The sequence below is a fragment of the Lupinus angustifolius genome, chromosome LG18 (assembly GCF_001865875.1).
Source record: "Lupinus angustifolius cultivar Tanjil chromosome LG18, LupAngTanjil_v1.0, whole genome shotgun sequence".
NCBI lineage: Eukaryota > Viridiplantae > Streptophyta > Magnoliopsida > Fabales > Fabaceae > Lupinus > Lupinus angustifolius.
The window spans coordinates 14,432,504-14,451,070 of record NC_032026.1 but is presented as its reverse complement, the minus strand read 5'-3'; the positions used below and the strand labels follow the sequence as shown (position 1 = coordinate 14,451,070).

Below are 18,567 nucleotides of genomic sequence, written 5' to 3'. Positions count from 1 at the left end.
TTTTGAAAATAAAGTATATCTTAGTACAAGGAGATAAATTATCTTCTTACAATTATTAAAATCATGACATATGTCATATTTAATTATTTTTTATAAAAGTATTTTTAAAACAAAATAAAATAATATACATATCATATTTTTACTGACTGGAAAAAGATAAATTATCTAATTTCCAACTTATATCTCGGCTCGTCATAATTTGAATTCATAAAAGTAGTTTAACGCACAAAGATTATAAATGAGATATAGAATAAAATATCTATTCAATATATCTTTTAAGTTTTAACATACTATTCTATTGGACAATATGCCTTCAACATAATCAACAATGAGATAATTATTTTCTAAATAAGAGTAGAAAATAATTAGGAAAAAGAAAACTTGAAATATAATTGTGAAATAACTTTGTAATATTCCCCCCCCGCCCCCCCACCCCCCCTATTTTCTATACAAAACCTAACTTGCAGACTAACCTTAAAAAAAATTAGATGAGAATGTTGGGTGAGAATTAGATAGAAATCAAATATCTCTCTAGAGTGGTACTTTAATATTTCCCAAACAAATGAGAACATCTTCCATGGTATCAGATCGTTAGATTGAAATATTGACTTGTGTTATAAATAATTTTTAACGATTTAAATTCTAAATTATTCTTTAATAAGATAATTTTAGAAATACAAAATACCTAATCTTAACTATCATCAAAAATCTAAATAAAAAATCATGTCTAAACTAAAGGAGAATGACAAATTAAATCATTTGTCAGTAATTTGTATATCATTCTATACCTCATTCACTTAAATCTGGACATATATATAGTAATGTATTAGTTTTATAAAATTAAATTAAAATAAAATATTATTTTTTATTTGTTGACAAATTTTGGTTGTTCTAGACAGAAAGACAAAAAGATTAATGGATAAATGATATTAGTTGAATAACTTCAATTGATGGAAGAATAATTATTAACATATTCAATATCAAAAATTATATATTTTCATATTATAATAAATTTATAAATCCTTTTATACATATAAAAAACAATCATGTGTCAAATTTTGGTACTTTAATTATTAATAATCAATTAATAATTATCATGTTCTTTTAAGAAAATTGGTTCACAGATATTGTATGGGATAATATACGTTTCAGAATTTAATATTTCCCTCATTTTAAATGAGAAAGGTACAGTACGGACCATAGAATTAAGTTTTGTCTTCGTGAAACCCCTTTTGTGCCATGTATATTTAATTACAACCCACTAGTCCATTGACTATTTTCATCATTATTAATTACTTATATTTATTTTGTCAGCTTCATCGATAAATCTGGGCTGCATATGGTTCAACCCTAACCATCTCATGCTCACTTACCTAAGGTGGATCAAACCCATTCCAGGTGACATAAATGTTTCTGATGCGTTATTAATGCATCTGACTCATTATTTAATACATCTTTGATCACACTATTACTAACTCGTCTTCAATGTAAGATTGATCTCATACCATTCCCATTCAAATACTAAAGAACAAAGTGGTTCCTTCTTAGGCCAATAATGAGAGGTGTCTCCAATTTTATTTTTGGGTTAATGCTTACTACATTTTAGGGTTTGTTTAGTATTTTTTTCACCACCAATTATAAATCATTTTTATATAAGTAATTATACTTTTAAGTTTATGAATGTTAATATTCCAAATTTATTTCCAATTTGTTTATGAAGGAAGTAAAGGGTTTATTGAAATATGGAGAAATTGTTAAATAGTATGATTATTTGAGCTATGTTTGATATGAGTTATTTTACTACCTTAATATTATAAAAATATTAGAGACAAAAACTTAAGTTATGTTTAGAGAAATCCACCTCTAAAATATTACTTATAAATAGGGAGAAAGATGGTAGAGATATTTGCTGACTTAGTTGCATATAACCTATTTTGATACACTATTTAACATTTATTATTTTGGATGCAAATCCCATCTAGATAACAAACAACTAACATAATCTCGTTCAAGCAAATAACATTTTCATTTTTATTTGGATCTCATAAATTGTTTTATAATTTATTATGACTTCCCATAAAATAAGAACAATATTTTTTTTCCCTTATAATAACAAACATTATTCTTATTCTTATTTGGCTCATACATTATCTACATTTTTCCACATCATTTATCTCTCTCTTCTCATTTTTTATTGCCTAACAACAATCAAGAATTGCTAAAAAAAATTCAAAAAAACAATAAAAATATTATTATTTTGTTGAGAACAACTACTATAATTATAGTTGCTATAATAGTTCATGTAATACAACTTACACATTCATCAATGTTGAACAAACAAATAACAAATTTTATATTTACAACCCCAAACAAAACTTCACCCCAAGTTACTTTTTCCCAAATTGGTTTCCATTTTTAGCTTTTGATTTCCCAATTTTCCACCATCATTTTCCAATAAACTTTTTTTATGCAACTATCCAAAGTTTGTTGGTTGGGTGAGTGAGTGAGTGGTAGAGAGCCCCAACTTCAAAACGCATCCAAAAATCAGATACAATAATTACAAGCAGAGTGAGAAGCACTATGTACGACACGTCAGCATTGCACATTATTAGATAACCAATAATTGTTCTCCACGTGTATACTGTGCCACTTGATTTCCCACTTGCCCTGTTTTTAATCCAACTTGACCTTTCACCACTTGCACTATTGGCCCCACCGTCTTTTTCTTCCTTTTCGCCGGAGACCCATTTTCCGATGAACACGATGGCTCCGGCGATGCTCGCTTAGTTGTAACTCGAACCGGGTCCGGTTCACCCGAGTTAACTCGGAGCGGAAAATTCAACATAGCCCTCGAACCACGCATCCTGTACGCGGCTCTATCGTAAGCCAACGCTGCATCCTCAGCCGTTTCATAAGTTCCGAGCCAAACCCTCGCCCCGTTTTTCGCCGGGTCACGTATCTCCGCCGCGAACTTCCCCCACGGCCGTTGCCTCACGCCGCGGTAATGCTTCCCCTTCGGCGGAACCGCCACCGACACAGCCTTCACTTGAGGAATCTCAGGAACGGTAGCAATTATCTCCGGTGGACTATACATCGCCGGAAAAATATCTAACTCCGATTTTACCGTTACCGGAGGAAGGAAACTTGACGTGGAGCTATCGGGTGACCCGGTTTCGAAAGATGGGACCCACCCAACATTAACGGCATCGCGGAGAACACCGTAGAGTACCATATCTTCTGAATCATCTTCTTTTAATGGCAATTCGCCCCAATTATCACTCAAACATGGGTACAAGCTGCTGAAACTGGAGCTCCGATAATAAAACGGTTCTTGACCCGAATTAGAATACGGGGCTCCGAATTTCAATGGGTCTGATTCGTCTAATAAGTGGTGGCAAATTGAGTCTAAAAGTGCCAAATCAGACTCGTAGCTACTATGTTCATCCATCTAGTGTGTTTGTGTTGGATTGAATTTGTTAGAAGGAGAATGAGAGAAAGGGGTGTTTGATTTTTAAGATAAGGTATTGAATTGAATAATTGAAGTTGGAATGTAAAGAAAAGAAGGGTATACATATAGGTGTAGTGATTCATGAACTTGGATAATAAACTTCAAATCTCTGCACTTTAGATATTTTAAATTTTCCAAAGGGTGTATGGTTTTTTTTTGGTATTACCAACAATATTTTTTGCTTTTTTTAAATAAGAAATTAATCATTTTTTAGGTTTATAACTATCATTCCCAATAAATATTATTCATAGGAATCGAACTCATTTTTTGAATTTTACACTATTAGATCAACATATTGTTGGTGAGTGACGGATGGTTTTAGTTTAATTAATTGACTATTATTTTAGTATCAAGTTGGCATGGTCCTTTGCTTCTTTGAAGCTTCGCATGTGTAAAATGCAAGTTGTTGGGTAATTTATTTATCACGTGCTTATTTGTCATCATTAGCCCATTGCTTAGCTCATTTATGACGTCACGGCTTACAGGTAAGGTGCATACACCTTTCTTGTTGGTCGCTTCTACTTTTGTCGTTTTTTTGTGTACGGCATTGTCGTTGTACGTATATTTTTTCGACTAGGTAGCTTTTTTTCTTATTTCATTTTGAAGAACACGTAGGGAAAATGGGTACGATAAAGTAGTTAGTTTATACGATTGAGTATTAAATACTAAATTTATAATTATAATAGTTTTGATAAGAAAAAATGAAAGGAAAAAAAAACAAAGGCGACTTTTGAGTCATAGAGAAAGTAAGGGGAGGAATATATGAGCGTGGAGAAGAATTAAGTGTGGGGCTGAGAACTGAGAAGGACATGATCGGCTAATAAGGATACAGCGGTTGTGGACATCTTTTGTGAAGTTTGCTAATGTATCGTCAAGTCAATAATATGATAGAGTGCTACAACATTATAGAATTATTCTTAATCCTAAGATAATAGATAATGAGAAGCTAAAAAAACTAAAATTTTCATATTTTATTGATTTCTACTATGGATCCACAATACATTATTTAAAGAGAATGGTAAAAAAAACAGATAATCATCTAAATATTATTATTTTACAACAGAAGAACATTATAGAAATACTAATATAATTTCAATTATTTATTTAAATATAAATAATCAATTGTTATATTTTATTCTATTCATTTTTTAACCAATCTCATAACAAATCCTATCACAATAATTCCATGTTAAGCTATATATAGATATGGGTGAGCATAATTTCGCCTAAACCATTTCTATTAGAATTTAGTTCGAAAATTGATCTCATCATCATTTAAGAACGGGTTAATAACACATCTTATATGTCTCAATCAATCTGACACACCCCTAATGGCATTGATATTCTTATCAAAATGATAAAGTTTATAATGTTAGGCCTACTATTTTTTGTTTCGGGTAAAGTCGAATTCGTCCTTATTTTCCTCTATCCTAATTAGATTCTTACATGTTCAGATTTTATTAAATCCAGGGATGAATCCAAATTTAAAAGTTGATTAAATCAACATTTAGAAATAAATGAATAAGAAACTTGACATGTCACAACCTATCCTATGCTTATCCTAAAATTACACCTTAAATTGTTGGAGAGGACCTACCTTCCACAATTCCCATTTAACAATTTAATAGCAACTATCAAGATCATCTGTCCCCATTTGTGTCTCAATTAATGTATCAAACCAATTAAAATACATCATTAAATTAAATAGAAAAATTGTAAATGAATAATTATATTATTTGGTGTACTTTGATTGAATAAGAACATGAAGAGACAAAAATTTTTGGGATCTCGGTTCTCAACTTTAGTCCTTGTTCTAGGAAGGGTGACCCTCACTGACCCACACCAATTACAATTCATAAACCTTTCTTGAAGCATTTTGGATTTACCATTGAAAAAAGAGTGTCACTAACTAAAACAGATACATCATCGTATTCAAGTTGCAAATGGTCTTTAGTGAGGATGAGTTGTATACCTATTATTACAGGATAAGGTTCATACACCTAAATTACATGCTATCCACTTGTCAATAATATATATATGAATGAAATCTATACTGTTGTCTTCTCTTGTGAATTGTTCAGACTCATTATATTAAAGGGTTGCCCTAAGAGGTTAATCACTTGAAAAATCATTTGTCTTTTTTATTTGGTGAATGGTTTGTAGCTTAATATTTGCAATATTAGTTTATCTTAGGAGTTTCTTCTCTGGATTGATAAGTTAATTTGTAGAGTATAATCTTTAAAACAAACAAATAAAGGCAACTTATATTTTTTGAAAGCTATAATATTGTATAACCCTAAATACAATTTGGTAAAACCCCTAAATAATTAGACAAGTAATTAACAAGTAATTAGTTAATAAAAATAAACAACTATAATATTACATGTTTTTTAGTCATTTAACAAATTTTAGTTAATTTTACCAAATTTTTTTAATTCAATTAATTGTTACACAATTCTACGTCTTTAACAATACTCATTACTTTGAACCAGTGTTGTTGGAACCGGACCGGACCGGACGGTCCGACCGGTGACCGGACTTAAAAACGGCTCTGTTTTGCCGTCTTAACCGAATGAGAGTTGGACCGCTTTAAACCGGAAAAAATCCGGTCCGACCATGTTAAACCCGGTTAAACCAGATTAACCCGGGAAGTAAACCGGACGGCTCACATAAAAATAAAAAAATGGGACAATGTTTTAATATTTTGTTTTACTACGGTCCAAAAAAAGATAAAGAGATATTATTTCAATATAATGATACATAATTATTAATTATATAAAGTTTTACATTTATATATAACTATATATTTACAAATAAAAATTATTAATTATGTACAAAATCATCCGGTCAGACCGGACTGTTTAACCGTTTAAACCGGTTAAACCTAATACGGAACATCTGCCGATTTGACGTCCGGTTCGGGTTACATAACACTGCTTTTAACTAGCTTTACAATTATAAGTTACATGCTAGTGTTGCCAAATATTCCTATAACAATAAACCATGGGTATAATTGATCATAAATATGGTAAATTACATAAAATGATTCTACATATTTGTTTAAGGTTTCATTTTGGCCTTGTGTCTCCCTTTTTGTCTCAATTTCTCTCTTTTTTTTAAACAAACATCATATTCGTCCACGTGATTTTTGTTAACACTCTTTCATATATATCATTAACTTCGTTTCACCTCTCTTCTCCTTTTTTTTCTCTCTAGTCAAACGCAAAAAAGTAGTAGTCATTCATGAATGTACAAACAAAACTAAAGTGGGATATAATATGAAATGAGTATAAAGTTTCAAAATAACAATTAAATAGAAACATGGAGAATAAAAGCTATTCTCTCAAATCTTACTTATATGTATCTTTGCTCACAAACACATCCTTTAAAAATGTAATAAATGTGTTAGATTTCAAAATTTTCCCGAGATATGTCATTTATATCTCTGATTATTAATTATTTTTCTCTACTTACTTAAATGAAGAGAATATTAAATAATGTTAAAATAAAAAGGTAGCATTCTTCTTTGTTCTCCTGGCTAGTGTAACGAGTTCCTCAACTGGAATATTTTAATACACAAAACAAAGAAGATAGAATGTTGTATATGACCTACTTGTCAAAAACTCAAAATGGACTAGCTCGTCATGTAGTATATAGAGGCTGTAAGAAGTACAAATACAAATGTTCAGGTATAGTATACTGTTAAATCCATCTAGAATCCGAAACCCTCTACATACATAACTCATTTCTTAAGTATTTAACAATTTAATCTTGATTTTTTTGTTAAACAATATTATCCTGTAAACATAGAGTAAATAAGTAATTCCTCTCTTTCTGAGAGCATAATTGAATCTCCACTTTATCAAAACTCAAATTCCCCCGAGTTCAATAGTACACCAAATCCAGCAATACAAGATCCATATGCTTCTTTACCTTTATCTATGGGTTGTACAATATTTGTAACTTCTGGAGTACATCGTAAAATTTTTATTCTCAAGTAAAATATTAATTTTTTTACCCTTTATAAAATTTAAAAAGATAAATTACAATCTTATGAACTTAGTTGTACCTAAAAAATAATTCAAGTAAATCACAGGTTTCGACTTTCTTTTAAAAAATTAAAATCATCATCTATCTAGAAGAAAATTGTCTGTACCTAGCATTATTTTTGTGTCATCCTAATATTTTTTTGAATCATATTTTATATACCACAATACTGTGATTTGTCAAAATGAAATAAATTTAATAAATTATATTTCTTATTCTTTAAAACAGAATTGACACATGTTTTGTTAACTGGAGTTATATCCTTACCCAATTGAACTAATTATCTTATAATTTGTGGTTCTCTTCAGTTGAATAAGTTATTCCGTGAAATTGACACTCTTTTTTCCGCACATTTTTGTTGGCTAAAACTTATCTGGTTGGGATATTAATATTGTTGTCTGTTTGGGCACATGGGCTTATATTCATAAGATGGTGTAGGGTCGTTAATTAATGCCATTGCGTGTCCGCAACCACCTTAATAGCCCACACAAAAACACTTGAATGCACTCACACATAAACTGCTTCCATACTGACACACTTCTTTATGGGTTTTCTCATCTCATAATGCTGTCATAGCTGCTTAATGCTTACCTCACTTCTTATGTTTTAACGTATTAAAATGCAAAATGCATTTATCTTATCTCACCAACAATACCAGACATTGGTTCATTTTTCTTAAGAATGGAGACATTGGTACGGAAAAATATTTGACTAGAAGACACAAAATTTACATTATACAAAATGACAATGTGATTGCTATGTTATTCAATGGAAATGAGACTCACAAAATAAAACCCAATCTTTGGAAACTATTTTATTATATCTTTTTAGAACCAAACTTACTACTTAATACATGGGAAAAAATTTAACAATGGAAATGGGTTTTCATTTGCCTACTTAACATTATTGAATTCCACAGCTAGTATAATAATAGAGATAATAAAATTATACAAAAATCGTGGAAATCTAAGATAATTAAGTCCATCAATTTGGAAAAAGAGATTGACAAGCAAAGTTCAAAATATTAATAACTTAGTCTACAAAATATGGTATAAAATGAGAGCTTTGAATATTTTAATTTTTTAAAGTTAAAAAAGTACTTTTAAGGAAAATTAAAAACAATTTTTGTTTAAAAAAAATAATTTTAAAATATTTTTATAAAATAAAAATATTTTAATGCGCTTCTTCCAAAAAAAAGTGATGAAAAGATATCTTACCAAAATAAAGATTTTCATAAAAGTTTTTTTAATTATAGTTAAAAAAATTAAATAGATTAAATATTCGAAAATCAAATGCAATTTATTCATTAAACATAAATATAAATAAATTGAATAATTTAAAATATAATTCAATCTAATGTGAAGTAGTAGTTGCTTGTTGGGATTAATTAATGAATCCTATCATCACTTGTCTCTCTCTTGAACGCATCAATGACAAATAGTGAAGTAATACTATTTTTTATTCTCTTATTCTCACCTTTGACTAATAGTTCAATATTCTATTATTTATTATTTCATACCCACACCTTTGTTTTCTTAATCTTTCCCTACTTGATGGGAAATAGCATTGTTGTTGTTCACAGTCATTGCTAAAGTGTGATCGATGATGGCTCTTCCTTCTTCTTCCTTTATCTTCATCTTCATTTTCATAATCTTTCCCACCTCACATTCAATACCCTTCATTCTCATCCACGGTATTATTCACTCACTTTCTTAATTTTCTAACGGATATATTATTCTGATATTATTGCATTTTTCTCACTTTTAAGTTAAGGAAGATGCTTGATTACTAGTGTGCCCAAGTTATGTTTTCTAAGGGTCCGTTTAAAAGTTGATTTTTTCGGGGAATGAAAGGAGAAAGAAGGCTTCAAAGTCGTCTCCAAGTTTCTATTTATTATTGTCCAAAAATCAACTCGCAAATGGACAAATAGTTTTCGCTTCATTCCATGTTATAACTACTATGTCTTAGTGTTTGTGTTATTTAGGATTCAGGATAGTGTCAAGTCTTGAAGGGAAAATGGTGAAGTTAATATAGTTAAAACTGTTAATTTTAGTTTTCCAATGCATGTTTTCTTCATCTTCATCATCCCTTAAACAGTGCTGGCAGAACCCTTTAATGAAAATGATTTCTGTATGTATTGTCAACATTTTGGGACAAAATAAAATGCCCATTGGTTTCTGTGATGTATATTCGAATAGCGTGTATAAAAAATAGATAAGTATTTTTCCAATGACAAATATTAAGGATTCCAATAAAATCAAGTTCTTATATAATAAAATTAAATATGTCATCTTTCAACAATTGTAACTACATCTAAAAGAAGGAGCTACAGAAAGATATAGATGCATACAATGATCAAAATTTAATGTGCAAATAACAAAATTGTAACATTTCTGTCACATTTGATTCCAATTTTGGATGGATTTTATTTCTAAGGATACCCAGAGATGTCTCCTATACACATTCATAATTACCATGTCCTTTAAATATAGATTTTTTGGGACCTCTGTGTGAAGAGTGAACTGCTGTTTATACTTGAATTATATGCTTGTTTCACCATATATTTCATTAGTATTATGCATGTTTTGCAATGATTCTTGTTGGCAGGAATTGCGGATCAGTGCGACCACCCTGGAGTGAAAAAACTCACCGAGAAATTGATCAGCTTCTCTGGTGTTGAAGGATACTGCGTGTATGGCTGCATAATTCCTTTATTTATTTCCTCACTATAAAGGAACTTTATCTTTTTTATGCTGAGTTCATTGCTAGTATTTCCCTTCTCTCATGAACATTTTGAGCGCAGAGTGTAGAGGCTATAATTTGGTATTCATTAGTAATTAAGTTTTCCTTTTCTACAGTGAGGTGGGCAATGGATCATGGGATTCATGGCTTATGCCTTTGCTAAATCAGGTAATAGATCAGAGAAGATAGAAATGCTATGTTGAAGATACTGTATTTGAATTGTCTATTTGTTATTTATTTTGTTTTTCATGTCTGCAGACTAAGGTTGTTTGCGAGAAGGTGATAAAGTTTCATGCAGTATTATGGTAACTTTTCTTACAATGCTTTTGAATTTAATCGTAACTTCTAAATACTCTGTTTCTCACCATATTCAGGTGAAGCAAATGAAAGAATTGAAGGACGGATACAATATTGTTGGGCTGTCTCAGGTTACTTTATTTTTCTCTTTGTTCATCTGTTCAGCAATTTCTCTTCATTTTTATTCTTTGTGATGCCGATGAGTGTCCTGCACCATTTCGGAAGGTTTGAATAAGTCTTAGATGCCTTCAACAAAGCTGGGAAACTAAGTCGGCAGAACTATGTTTGTTGGCAGTAAAAAAAATTGTTCTATAGTGGTCCTTGAGCTATTTTTTTCCCTTTCCAAAAGCTGATCCGGTAATGTTTTATGTTAGTCACCCTTTGGTTTCATTTATGATCTCCTTCAACTGAATGTGAAGCTATGTATTCCTCTTCTTTTTAGTAGCTGCAATACTTCAAGCCCTTCATAGTGAGAGACTTGATTTAATAGTGTTTTTTTCTTTTAAACTAACTCAAGCTTTATGAAAAGACGCCTTTTGTTGCCATTTTTAACGGCCAAGTCTCTTTCACTAAATATCTGGTGAACATGTATCTAGTCTTTTTCATACCATTTGGTTACTTATTTCAGAACACGTTTCATATCCATTTCCTTTTTCAGGTTGTTCATTCAATGAATGTCAAGCAGCAACTTAATTAATTCATCTCAGATATAATTCTGTGATTACTTTTTGTCTTTTATATTTCACTCTAGAATTCCTCTTGTTCTGCAGGGAAATTTAATTGGTCGAGGCGTTGTGGAATTTTGTGAAGGTGGACCCCCTGTAAGAATCTTTCTAACTTGTTTTTTCTTTGTTTCTACACATTCTTTTGTTAATTATGGATATTCATATAATGCTTGCAAATAACTTTTAGCTTCAAGTTTTCTCCATAACTGAGAGACAATGATCACAATTATTGGAAAGTGCTTAATGATTTTCTCAACGACTGATTATTTTTTTTTTAATGTAAAATAGATAGTCTTTAAGATAATTTATGTATAATTAGTTATTATCAAATTGCAATTGGTAATGGTTAATGAACTAAACTTTATTATGTGCTTTAATATGGTTTACGATTGGATTGATATATTTTACATGTTCTGTCAATAGGAATGTTACGCTATGAATGAAATAAGCTATTGTCTTTTTTAAACTATCTTAAGATTTTTGTTCTACAACTGTAGGATATTATTAGATAAATTTTCTCGTTTTTAACTATGTGGATCTTGCATCTGTGCATTCTTTATTTCTATTCAATGTTTTTATTGTTGCCATTCTGTGTATTTTGTCTCCCTAATCCTTACCCTTGTCAACGTATTTACGAGATTTTCTCCTTTATTATTGTTGGAACAGGTTAAAAATTTCATCTCTTTATCAGGCCCTCATGCTGGTACTGCTTCAGTTCCTCTTTGTGGTGTGAGTATTATTGTGGCTTTCCGGCACGATGCATTTATAATGTGTATCTTGTCGTATTGATTTTGGAAGTATCACATGCTATATTATGCATTTATAATATAATGATAAGAACAAATGAAATGATATTTAAATTTTGCTTTACCTAGTTCTGATGTTGTTGAATGTTTTTCATTTCTACAGTCAGGAATCTTATGCATCATTGCAGACAATATCATCAAGGGAGGGATTTACAGTGACTATGCTCAAGTATCCACCTTATACCCTTTCATTATATTTATTTTCTTTTTGATGGATCTCTACATTTTGTTAGTTTTGAAATATTTTCTGTTGTTCTTTTGTAAATTCATTAGCTCTCCTGAATTTATGTTTGCATTTAGCATCAGTATTTTGTTCGTGTATTGCTGTCTTTGACATACCTCGATTTGAAAAATTGTAGGAACACTTAGCTCCTAGTGGATACCTTAAATTACCAAATGTGAGTATTTCTCTTGGTTAAATAACTAGTGTGTTGTACTTGTGCATGCAATGCATAATTGGGAGAAAATTTATAATTTTGAAGATTAAGATAAAATTACATATATACGTTTTTGTCTGATCTAGATTGACCTCGTCGGTCTGACAGTAAAACCCTTGACTCAGCCTATGACCCATGAATCCAATTCAATCTTTTGGATCATTTTCGAGCTGGCTCGATTAAACGAGGTGATCCGGTCTTAGTTTGAAACTGTACATCTTGCAGAAGATTTCCTACAATGTAGTAAATGTACCCAGGGAATTGGATAATGTATGATCATAATAATTGTGATTTTACTGTTAATACAATTTAGCTTTTTTTATTTTCTGTATGTTATTGAATATCTTTTTATTTTAATATGCTTAGGTATGGCCTGAAATGTAAACAATTGTAGAAGTAGAAAATTAATAGAAATATTGAATCACATGTAGGAATAAGTTGCATTATTCAAAAGAAATAGCACATGACTTATTTCTCTAACAGGTATAAATTGAGTGATGAGAAGTCACTTGCTTTGTTTAGTTTCCAGTTTTAAATATCTTTTCTCATCTGCTGCGCCTCCTTTTCCTTTGCTTAACTAATCACTTATACTATCTGCCTCGAATAATCGTAGTTTATGTTTGATTCAAATTTAATCCGAATCTTGACAGTAATCAATTTTGATTTCAGGCCATGCCTGCTTATTTGGACAAGTGTAGGTTTCTCCCTCTGCTTAACAATGAACTACCCGATAAGCGGAATTCTACTTATAAGGAAAGATTTAGTAGCTTGCAGAATTTGGTACTCATCATGGTAAGTCTTCTAAAGGTATTTTTTATTTAATATGTTTGAATATTACAAGCTGATTCCATGAAAAACACTTATTTATTTAATATCTTATTTTAACAGTTTGAGGAGGACACTGTTTTAATACCTAAGGAAACTTCCTGGTTTGGATATTACCCAGATGGCGCTTTTGATCCGATTTTGCCGCCCCAACAGGTATCATTCTTCATTCAACAGGTCCAGATCTTTGCCCGTTTTACCAGTTGCCTTAGTCGCATTTGCATTCCATCTAACAAATAATGTCAGTGGAGTAGCTTGCTTTAGGGTCTCTGTGCGAGTTGGGTTTTAGAGGGCAATGGCGTGAATGAGAATGCTTAAGAGATTGGAAATATACTTGTGAGATAGATCTGAAGTCTTTCCTTTCACTTCTTTCCCCTCCAAAACTTAACTCGTTAACGGACTCTTAAGCTCCTATCTTCTATTATCTGTTAGAGTTATAAATGTCATAGAAGATGTAGGTCCTATGATTTTCTAGGAATAGCCACTTCATCTAAAAATCCTTGCATTATTTGCTGTTAATTGATATTTGATATCATATGATTGGAAAGACAATGAACAGTTATACAATACACCAAATGTGAATGTAATGCAAGATTTCTTGTTAATATTACTCCCCTGATCTGGTTTGCAGACAAAACTATACACTGAAGACTGGATTGGCTTAAAAACTCTGAATGAAGCTGGCAGAGTCAAGTTCATCAGAGCCTCCGGAGGTCATATCGGAATCTCAGATACCGATATGAAAAATTATGTAGTGCCATACTTGAAGGATCAGACATCAACAGAACATAGCACCAGTAAAACCGGCTCCCGGAGGATGATGAGAGGAGTTAAAAGGAGAGAGTTATTCATAGCAACATGAATGAAAAATCTGTTTCAAACAATGGAGGAAGAACCTTCCACAATTGATTAGATATTATTGTTTTACAATATAATCTATCACGTGAATAATGTCAATTAATTCACCATGTATACCACGAATATAGCAGAATATAAATCTTGTTATAGAATGAAGTATAAAGTCAAAACTGATGATTTCTCATTTATGAACTTCTCTTGGCTAATGACAATAATTCAGAGATGAAAGCATTGAATGGTGTAGGTTACCATTATAACAATGATGAATTGAGTAACTCTCTTCATAAATTGAAACTCGTGTATGAGCATGTGTTTAGATAGGTACAATAATCAGAATCTAAAGTAATAATTAATCGTATTAAGAAATTTGTTGTCTTTTTTAATTATTTTAATGAGAACAGATTAGAAAATTAAGAAGAAAGAAGAAATTACAGAAAAGGAGACCAAGGATTTAATATATATACACCGTAAGAGTTTTTTTATACTGCATAAATTTCAAACTGTAGGCACACGTTTGCATTTTAAACTTTAACTATAGTACTAGTTAGTAGACAATAAAACAAAGCCATGTATATCTTAGGAGTTAGTCAATGCTCCCATAATTTATGGACGTAAGGTTCTATCCGTTTTTTCAATTACAAAACATCATCTTTTGTGGTCCATGCTGATCTAAACATTTATTTTCCTTTCTCTATTGACAAATTACCCCCAAAATTCGTAATTACCCCTTCGGATCCCCGCATTTTCTGCACTCCTAAAGCAATGAAACCAAAATTAAAATTTCACTTTACAATACAAATCAAAATCTGCTAACATATGGAAGTTAGCTTTTCCTGGTTTTAATTTTCGTTATCTCCACTACACATTTTTCAAAATTCACCATACCTTTCCAAAATTAATTAAAAAAACAGTAGTTAATGGAGTAGAGGAAAGCATGAACTAATTATACCACTGAATTACAATTTTTAAAAATGTATTTAATTAACAAATGTTAACTACACCCCTTAATCTTATAAGAATATGATTAATTAATTAATTAATTAGGCCACTGCACTTTACACAAAGTCTGCGTTTTCATCATTGAGATCGAGAAATACATTAGAAACTAAAACACCCTAGCTAAGTAGGTTCATCATGCCCACAAAACCAAAAAAAAAAGTCGATGGGTCAAATTGGAAAAAAACATTAGAGACCAACCAAATAATTTTTATCTAACCATCATATCTTTAAAAAAAACAAATTCATGAGTTATGGGTACTCTATTACAACCATTTCCCCCCTTTTTCAAATTCCCAATTCTACCCTTTACTGAACCGTACACGTCACGATCTGGGCCGAAGCCCATCGAAGGGTCTTTGAGGGATAGCAGCAGTGGCAGAAGCCCATGGGCTAACAACAGAGATGGGCCGGGGATGAGTTAAGGCCATAGGATGTTGACGCGTGGAACCATCAACGGCTGAGGAAGGAGCAGTGACATGCTCACACGATGGACACATAGTGAGAGTAGTGGGTGGGGTCATGTGCATGTAGAATTGAGGGGAAAGTTTCAGTGCTCTAAGCTCATGAACTTCTTTTTGCAACCTCCGATTTTCCTCCGTTAAATTCTCACAACACCGTTTCAAAAACTCACAGTCCACCTCAGTTTGCTTCAACTTAGTCCTGAAATAAAATTTAACAACAAATTCAGTTTCACAAAAGATCATGTCATACCACAGACAAGGTTTTGATGTAGCAAAGTATGTCCAAAATCATGTTACAAACTAATGAAAACATGACATGTTAATTAAAATAATCAAACATAGACATACTTTGGGACATGGAATCATTCTCTCGTAAACTATGCTACAAAACAATGAAATTGACAAAACTAACCTTGCTCTTCTGTTCTGGAACCAGACCTCTACTTGTCTTGCTCGAAGGCCCAGCTTCTTCGCCAGTGCCAGCTTTTGCTTCTGTATATAGAAACATGACTTAGTTAACTGTGCTCTACAATCATTTAGAGTTTATTTGCGAGTCGGTTTTACGAGTATAGGAAGGAAGAGAAAAACTTATGAGTGTTGCAATGACGCTCTAAGTTTCATTTCCTTCCGAAACTCAACTCGCAAATAGAAATTAGTTTTTTTCAGTACTTACGGGGTTAAGAGTGTTGTGTTCTTTGAAACTCTCTTCGAGAACAGCGGATTGAAGTTTAGAGAGTCTGAGTTTTTTTCTAGCCTCTTCTTCGTCGCTGGTTCCTCTAAAGAAGGATCTGTCATTATCATTTTCTTCACTATTGGGTTCTCTTTCGCTACGTTTACCGCTCACGCTTGAGACGGTGCTGTTTGGAGATGAAACACCAGCCTCTTCTTCACAATCAACTCCTGAAGGTAACCGATTCACGTCGATTCCTCGCAGGAATGATCCACGTTCTCCTTTGCATGTTTCAGAATCACGATCTGCATGTAAACACACGATTTAGGAACGTTTAGAAAAAATCGCTTTTTTAAAAAGTGGATATTCAGCTTTTACAGAAAACCAGAAAAAAACCTCCGAAAAAAATAATTTTGAAGAATGGGTTGGCATATAGATAAAAAAAAATGTGGTTCGTTGAGTAGGAATTTATGAGATGGTTAGTTTTTTTTTTTTAAGTAAAAAATAAAATCGGTGAGATTTTGAACAAATTAATATTGAAAATTCGAGTGGTAAATGAGAAAAGTAGTTTGGATGAGCATAAATAAGTTGTGGTAAAGAGATTTTGAAAATGAAAAGCATGAACAAAAAGATTGAAAATTATTCCACCAAGCGCGCTTGTTTTTTGTAAAAGAGAAAATGAAACACTAAAAAGAAAGTGGACCAAATCTTGAAACAAACACGGCGAGTGAGAATCCTATGTGAAAAAGGGACAACAAGTGAATAATCAAATAATACAATATACACACCTGAAGATGTGAAAGGATCATTAATCCAAGAAGGTTTCTGAGGATTGCAACCAGAAGGGGAAGAGGAATAAGGAGAAGACACAAGATTGAAATGTATAGGATTTGAGGGATTCTGAGTAAAGCTCAAGCTTAAACTCAAACCCAGATCTTCCTTTTCAAATGTTGTCATCTTTAGCCTTTGTAAGATGAGACTCAAAGTAAAAAACTTTAGACCTTGGGTGGTGGACTCAAAGGTTAGTTTTTTGAAAGAGATTTTGAAGAGGAGAGAGAGAGATTTGGTTTAGAGAGAAAAGGGTGGTTTGGGATGTTTATTTGGAAGGGGAAGGGTGACAGGGATTATATAGAAAGGAGAGAAAATGGGTGGCATGAGTAGGAGTGAGTTCAATCATGACTTTATGCTAATATCATGGGATCACATGTCCCAATTCATGTCTTATTTAGTGACTTGGTGTACTAAGTTAATAAAAAAGTTTCATTCATTTAAAAACAAAAATTAATATCTAATATTATTTTATGAAATTTGATTGAGTGTGAATACTTAGAATGAAAAATAGTGGAAGGTGATCCTTGTCCATTACCAAGTCTAATGATCTGAATCATGGGTTATGTCCCCCAAACAATGCAACTATGGGGAAAAGCTAGATATGCAAAATGAGGTGAATGTTTGGGTTGAATTTTTTATTTTGATTTATAAACTTAATCATGTTTGCTTACCAGCTTATTTTATAAACAAAAAACACTTATATCAACAGAAAAATAGTAGCATGTTCAAAAAATGAGTGTTATACTTTATAATAAAAAATTAAATGGATACCAAATACTAGAGAGAAAAATAACTTATACTCTCACATCATTTTTACTCTTATCATATTATTTATCCTATCCCAGTTTAAGCTATATTTAATATCAAATGTGCAGTAAAACTTTATCCAAAATTACAAAATTTATATGAATCACAATTGTTAAAGTTATTAATTAAAATAAAATTTTATTCGATATATGTATAAAATCCATTGATAATAAATCTAGAAAATACTGTGTATATATAAGGTAAAATATTCAAGTTGGTTGTCTTAAGATGGTAAAAATACCATTTAGATTATAAAATTTTAGTATGATGTATAATTAGATCAAATAAACTCGGTGTCAATATAAAATCTTTTAAATAATCTTTTTTCTTAATCCCTTTTAATAGTGTTTTTTTTGTTTCATCCACAAGACTCGAATCCGAGTTTTTGCTTAAAGGGAATCAAATATGTACCACTTGAATAAACCGTTCGTTAGTCCTTTTAATAGTGTATGAATGTAGAAATAAAATACTTACAGTTTCACTAGCTCAATAATGTAACAATTCCAAACGTTGGTCATTTAATGATCTTGATTTATGCATTTTAAGTAATATAT

At 31.4% G+C, this 18,567-nt stretch overlaps 2 protein-coding genes and 1 pseudogene across 3 annotated transcripts; 1 reads left to right on the top strand and 2 right to left on the bottom strand.

Annotated features, from left to right (window-relative positions):
* On the bottom strand, window positions 2,298-3,584 carry LOC109333012 (annotated as a pseudogene).
* LOC109333013 (palmitoyl-protein thioesterase 1-like) lies at window positions 9,069-14,505 on the top strand. Of its 2 annotated transcripts, XR_002105966.1 has the most exons (13): window positions 9,069-9,248; window positions 10,163-10,247; window positions 10,414-10,465; window positions 10,556-10,576; window positions 10,672-10,725; window positions 11,365-11,415; window positions 11,986-12,048; window positions 12,229-12,294; window positions 12,485-12,523; window positions 13,232-13,354; window positions 13,451-13,543; window positions 14,019-14,408; window positions 14,468-14,505. XR_002105966.1 is itself a non-coding variant. In XM_019568232.1 (12 exons), the coding sequence occupies exons 1-12, from the start codon at window positions 9,158-9,160 to the stop codon at window positions 14,247-14,249; spliced, it is 969 nt and encodes a 322-aa protein (XP_019423777.1). In that variant the 5' UTR covers window positions 9,069-9,157; the 3' UTR covers window positions 14,250-14,451. The 2 variants fall into 2 exon arrangements, 1 of the variants encoding a protein (XP_019423777.1); XM_019568232.1 differs by lacking the exon at window positions 14,468-14,505 and having other exon boundaries at window positions 14,019-14,451.
* On the bottom strand, window positions 15,272-17,550 carry LOC109333014 (homeobox-leucine zipper protein HAT4-like). The gene is made up of 4 exons (XM_019568234.1): window positions 17,164-17,550; window positions 16,379-16,680; window positions 16,118-16,197; window positions 15,272-15,904 (listed from the first exon to the last, which is right to left on the bottom strand). Exons 1-4 carry the CDS (start codon window positions 17,330-17,332, stop codon window positions 15,568-15,570), a joined length of 888 nt encoding a protein of 295 aa, XP_019423779.1. The 5' UTR covers window positions 17,333-17,550; the 3' UTR covers window positions 15,272-15,567.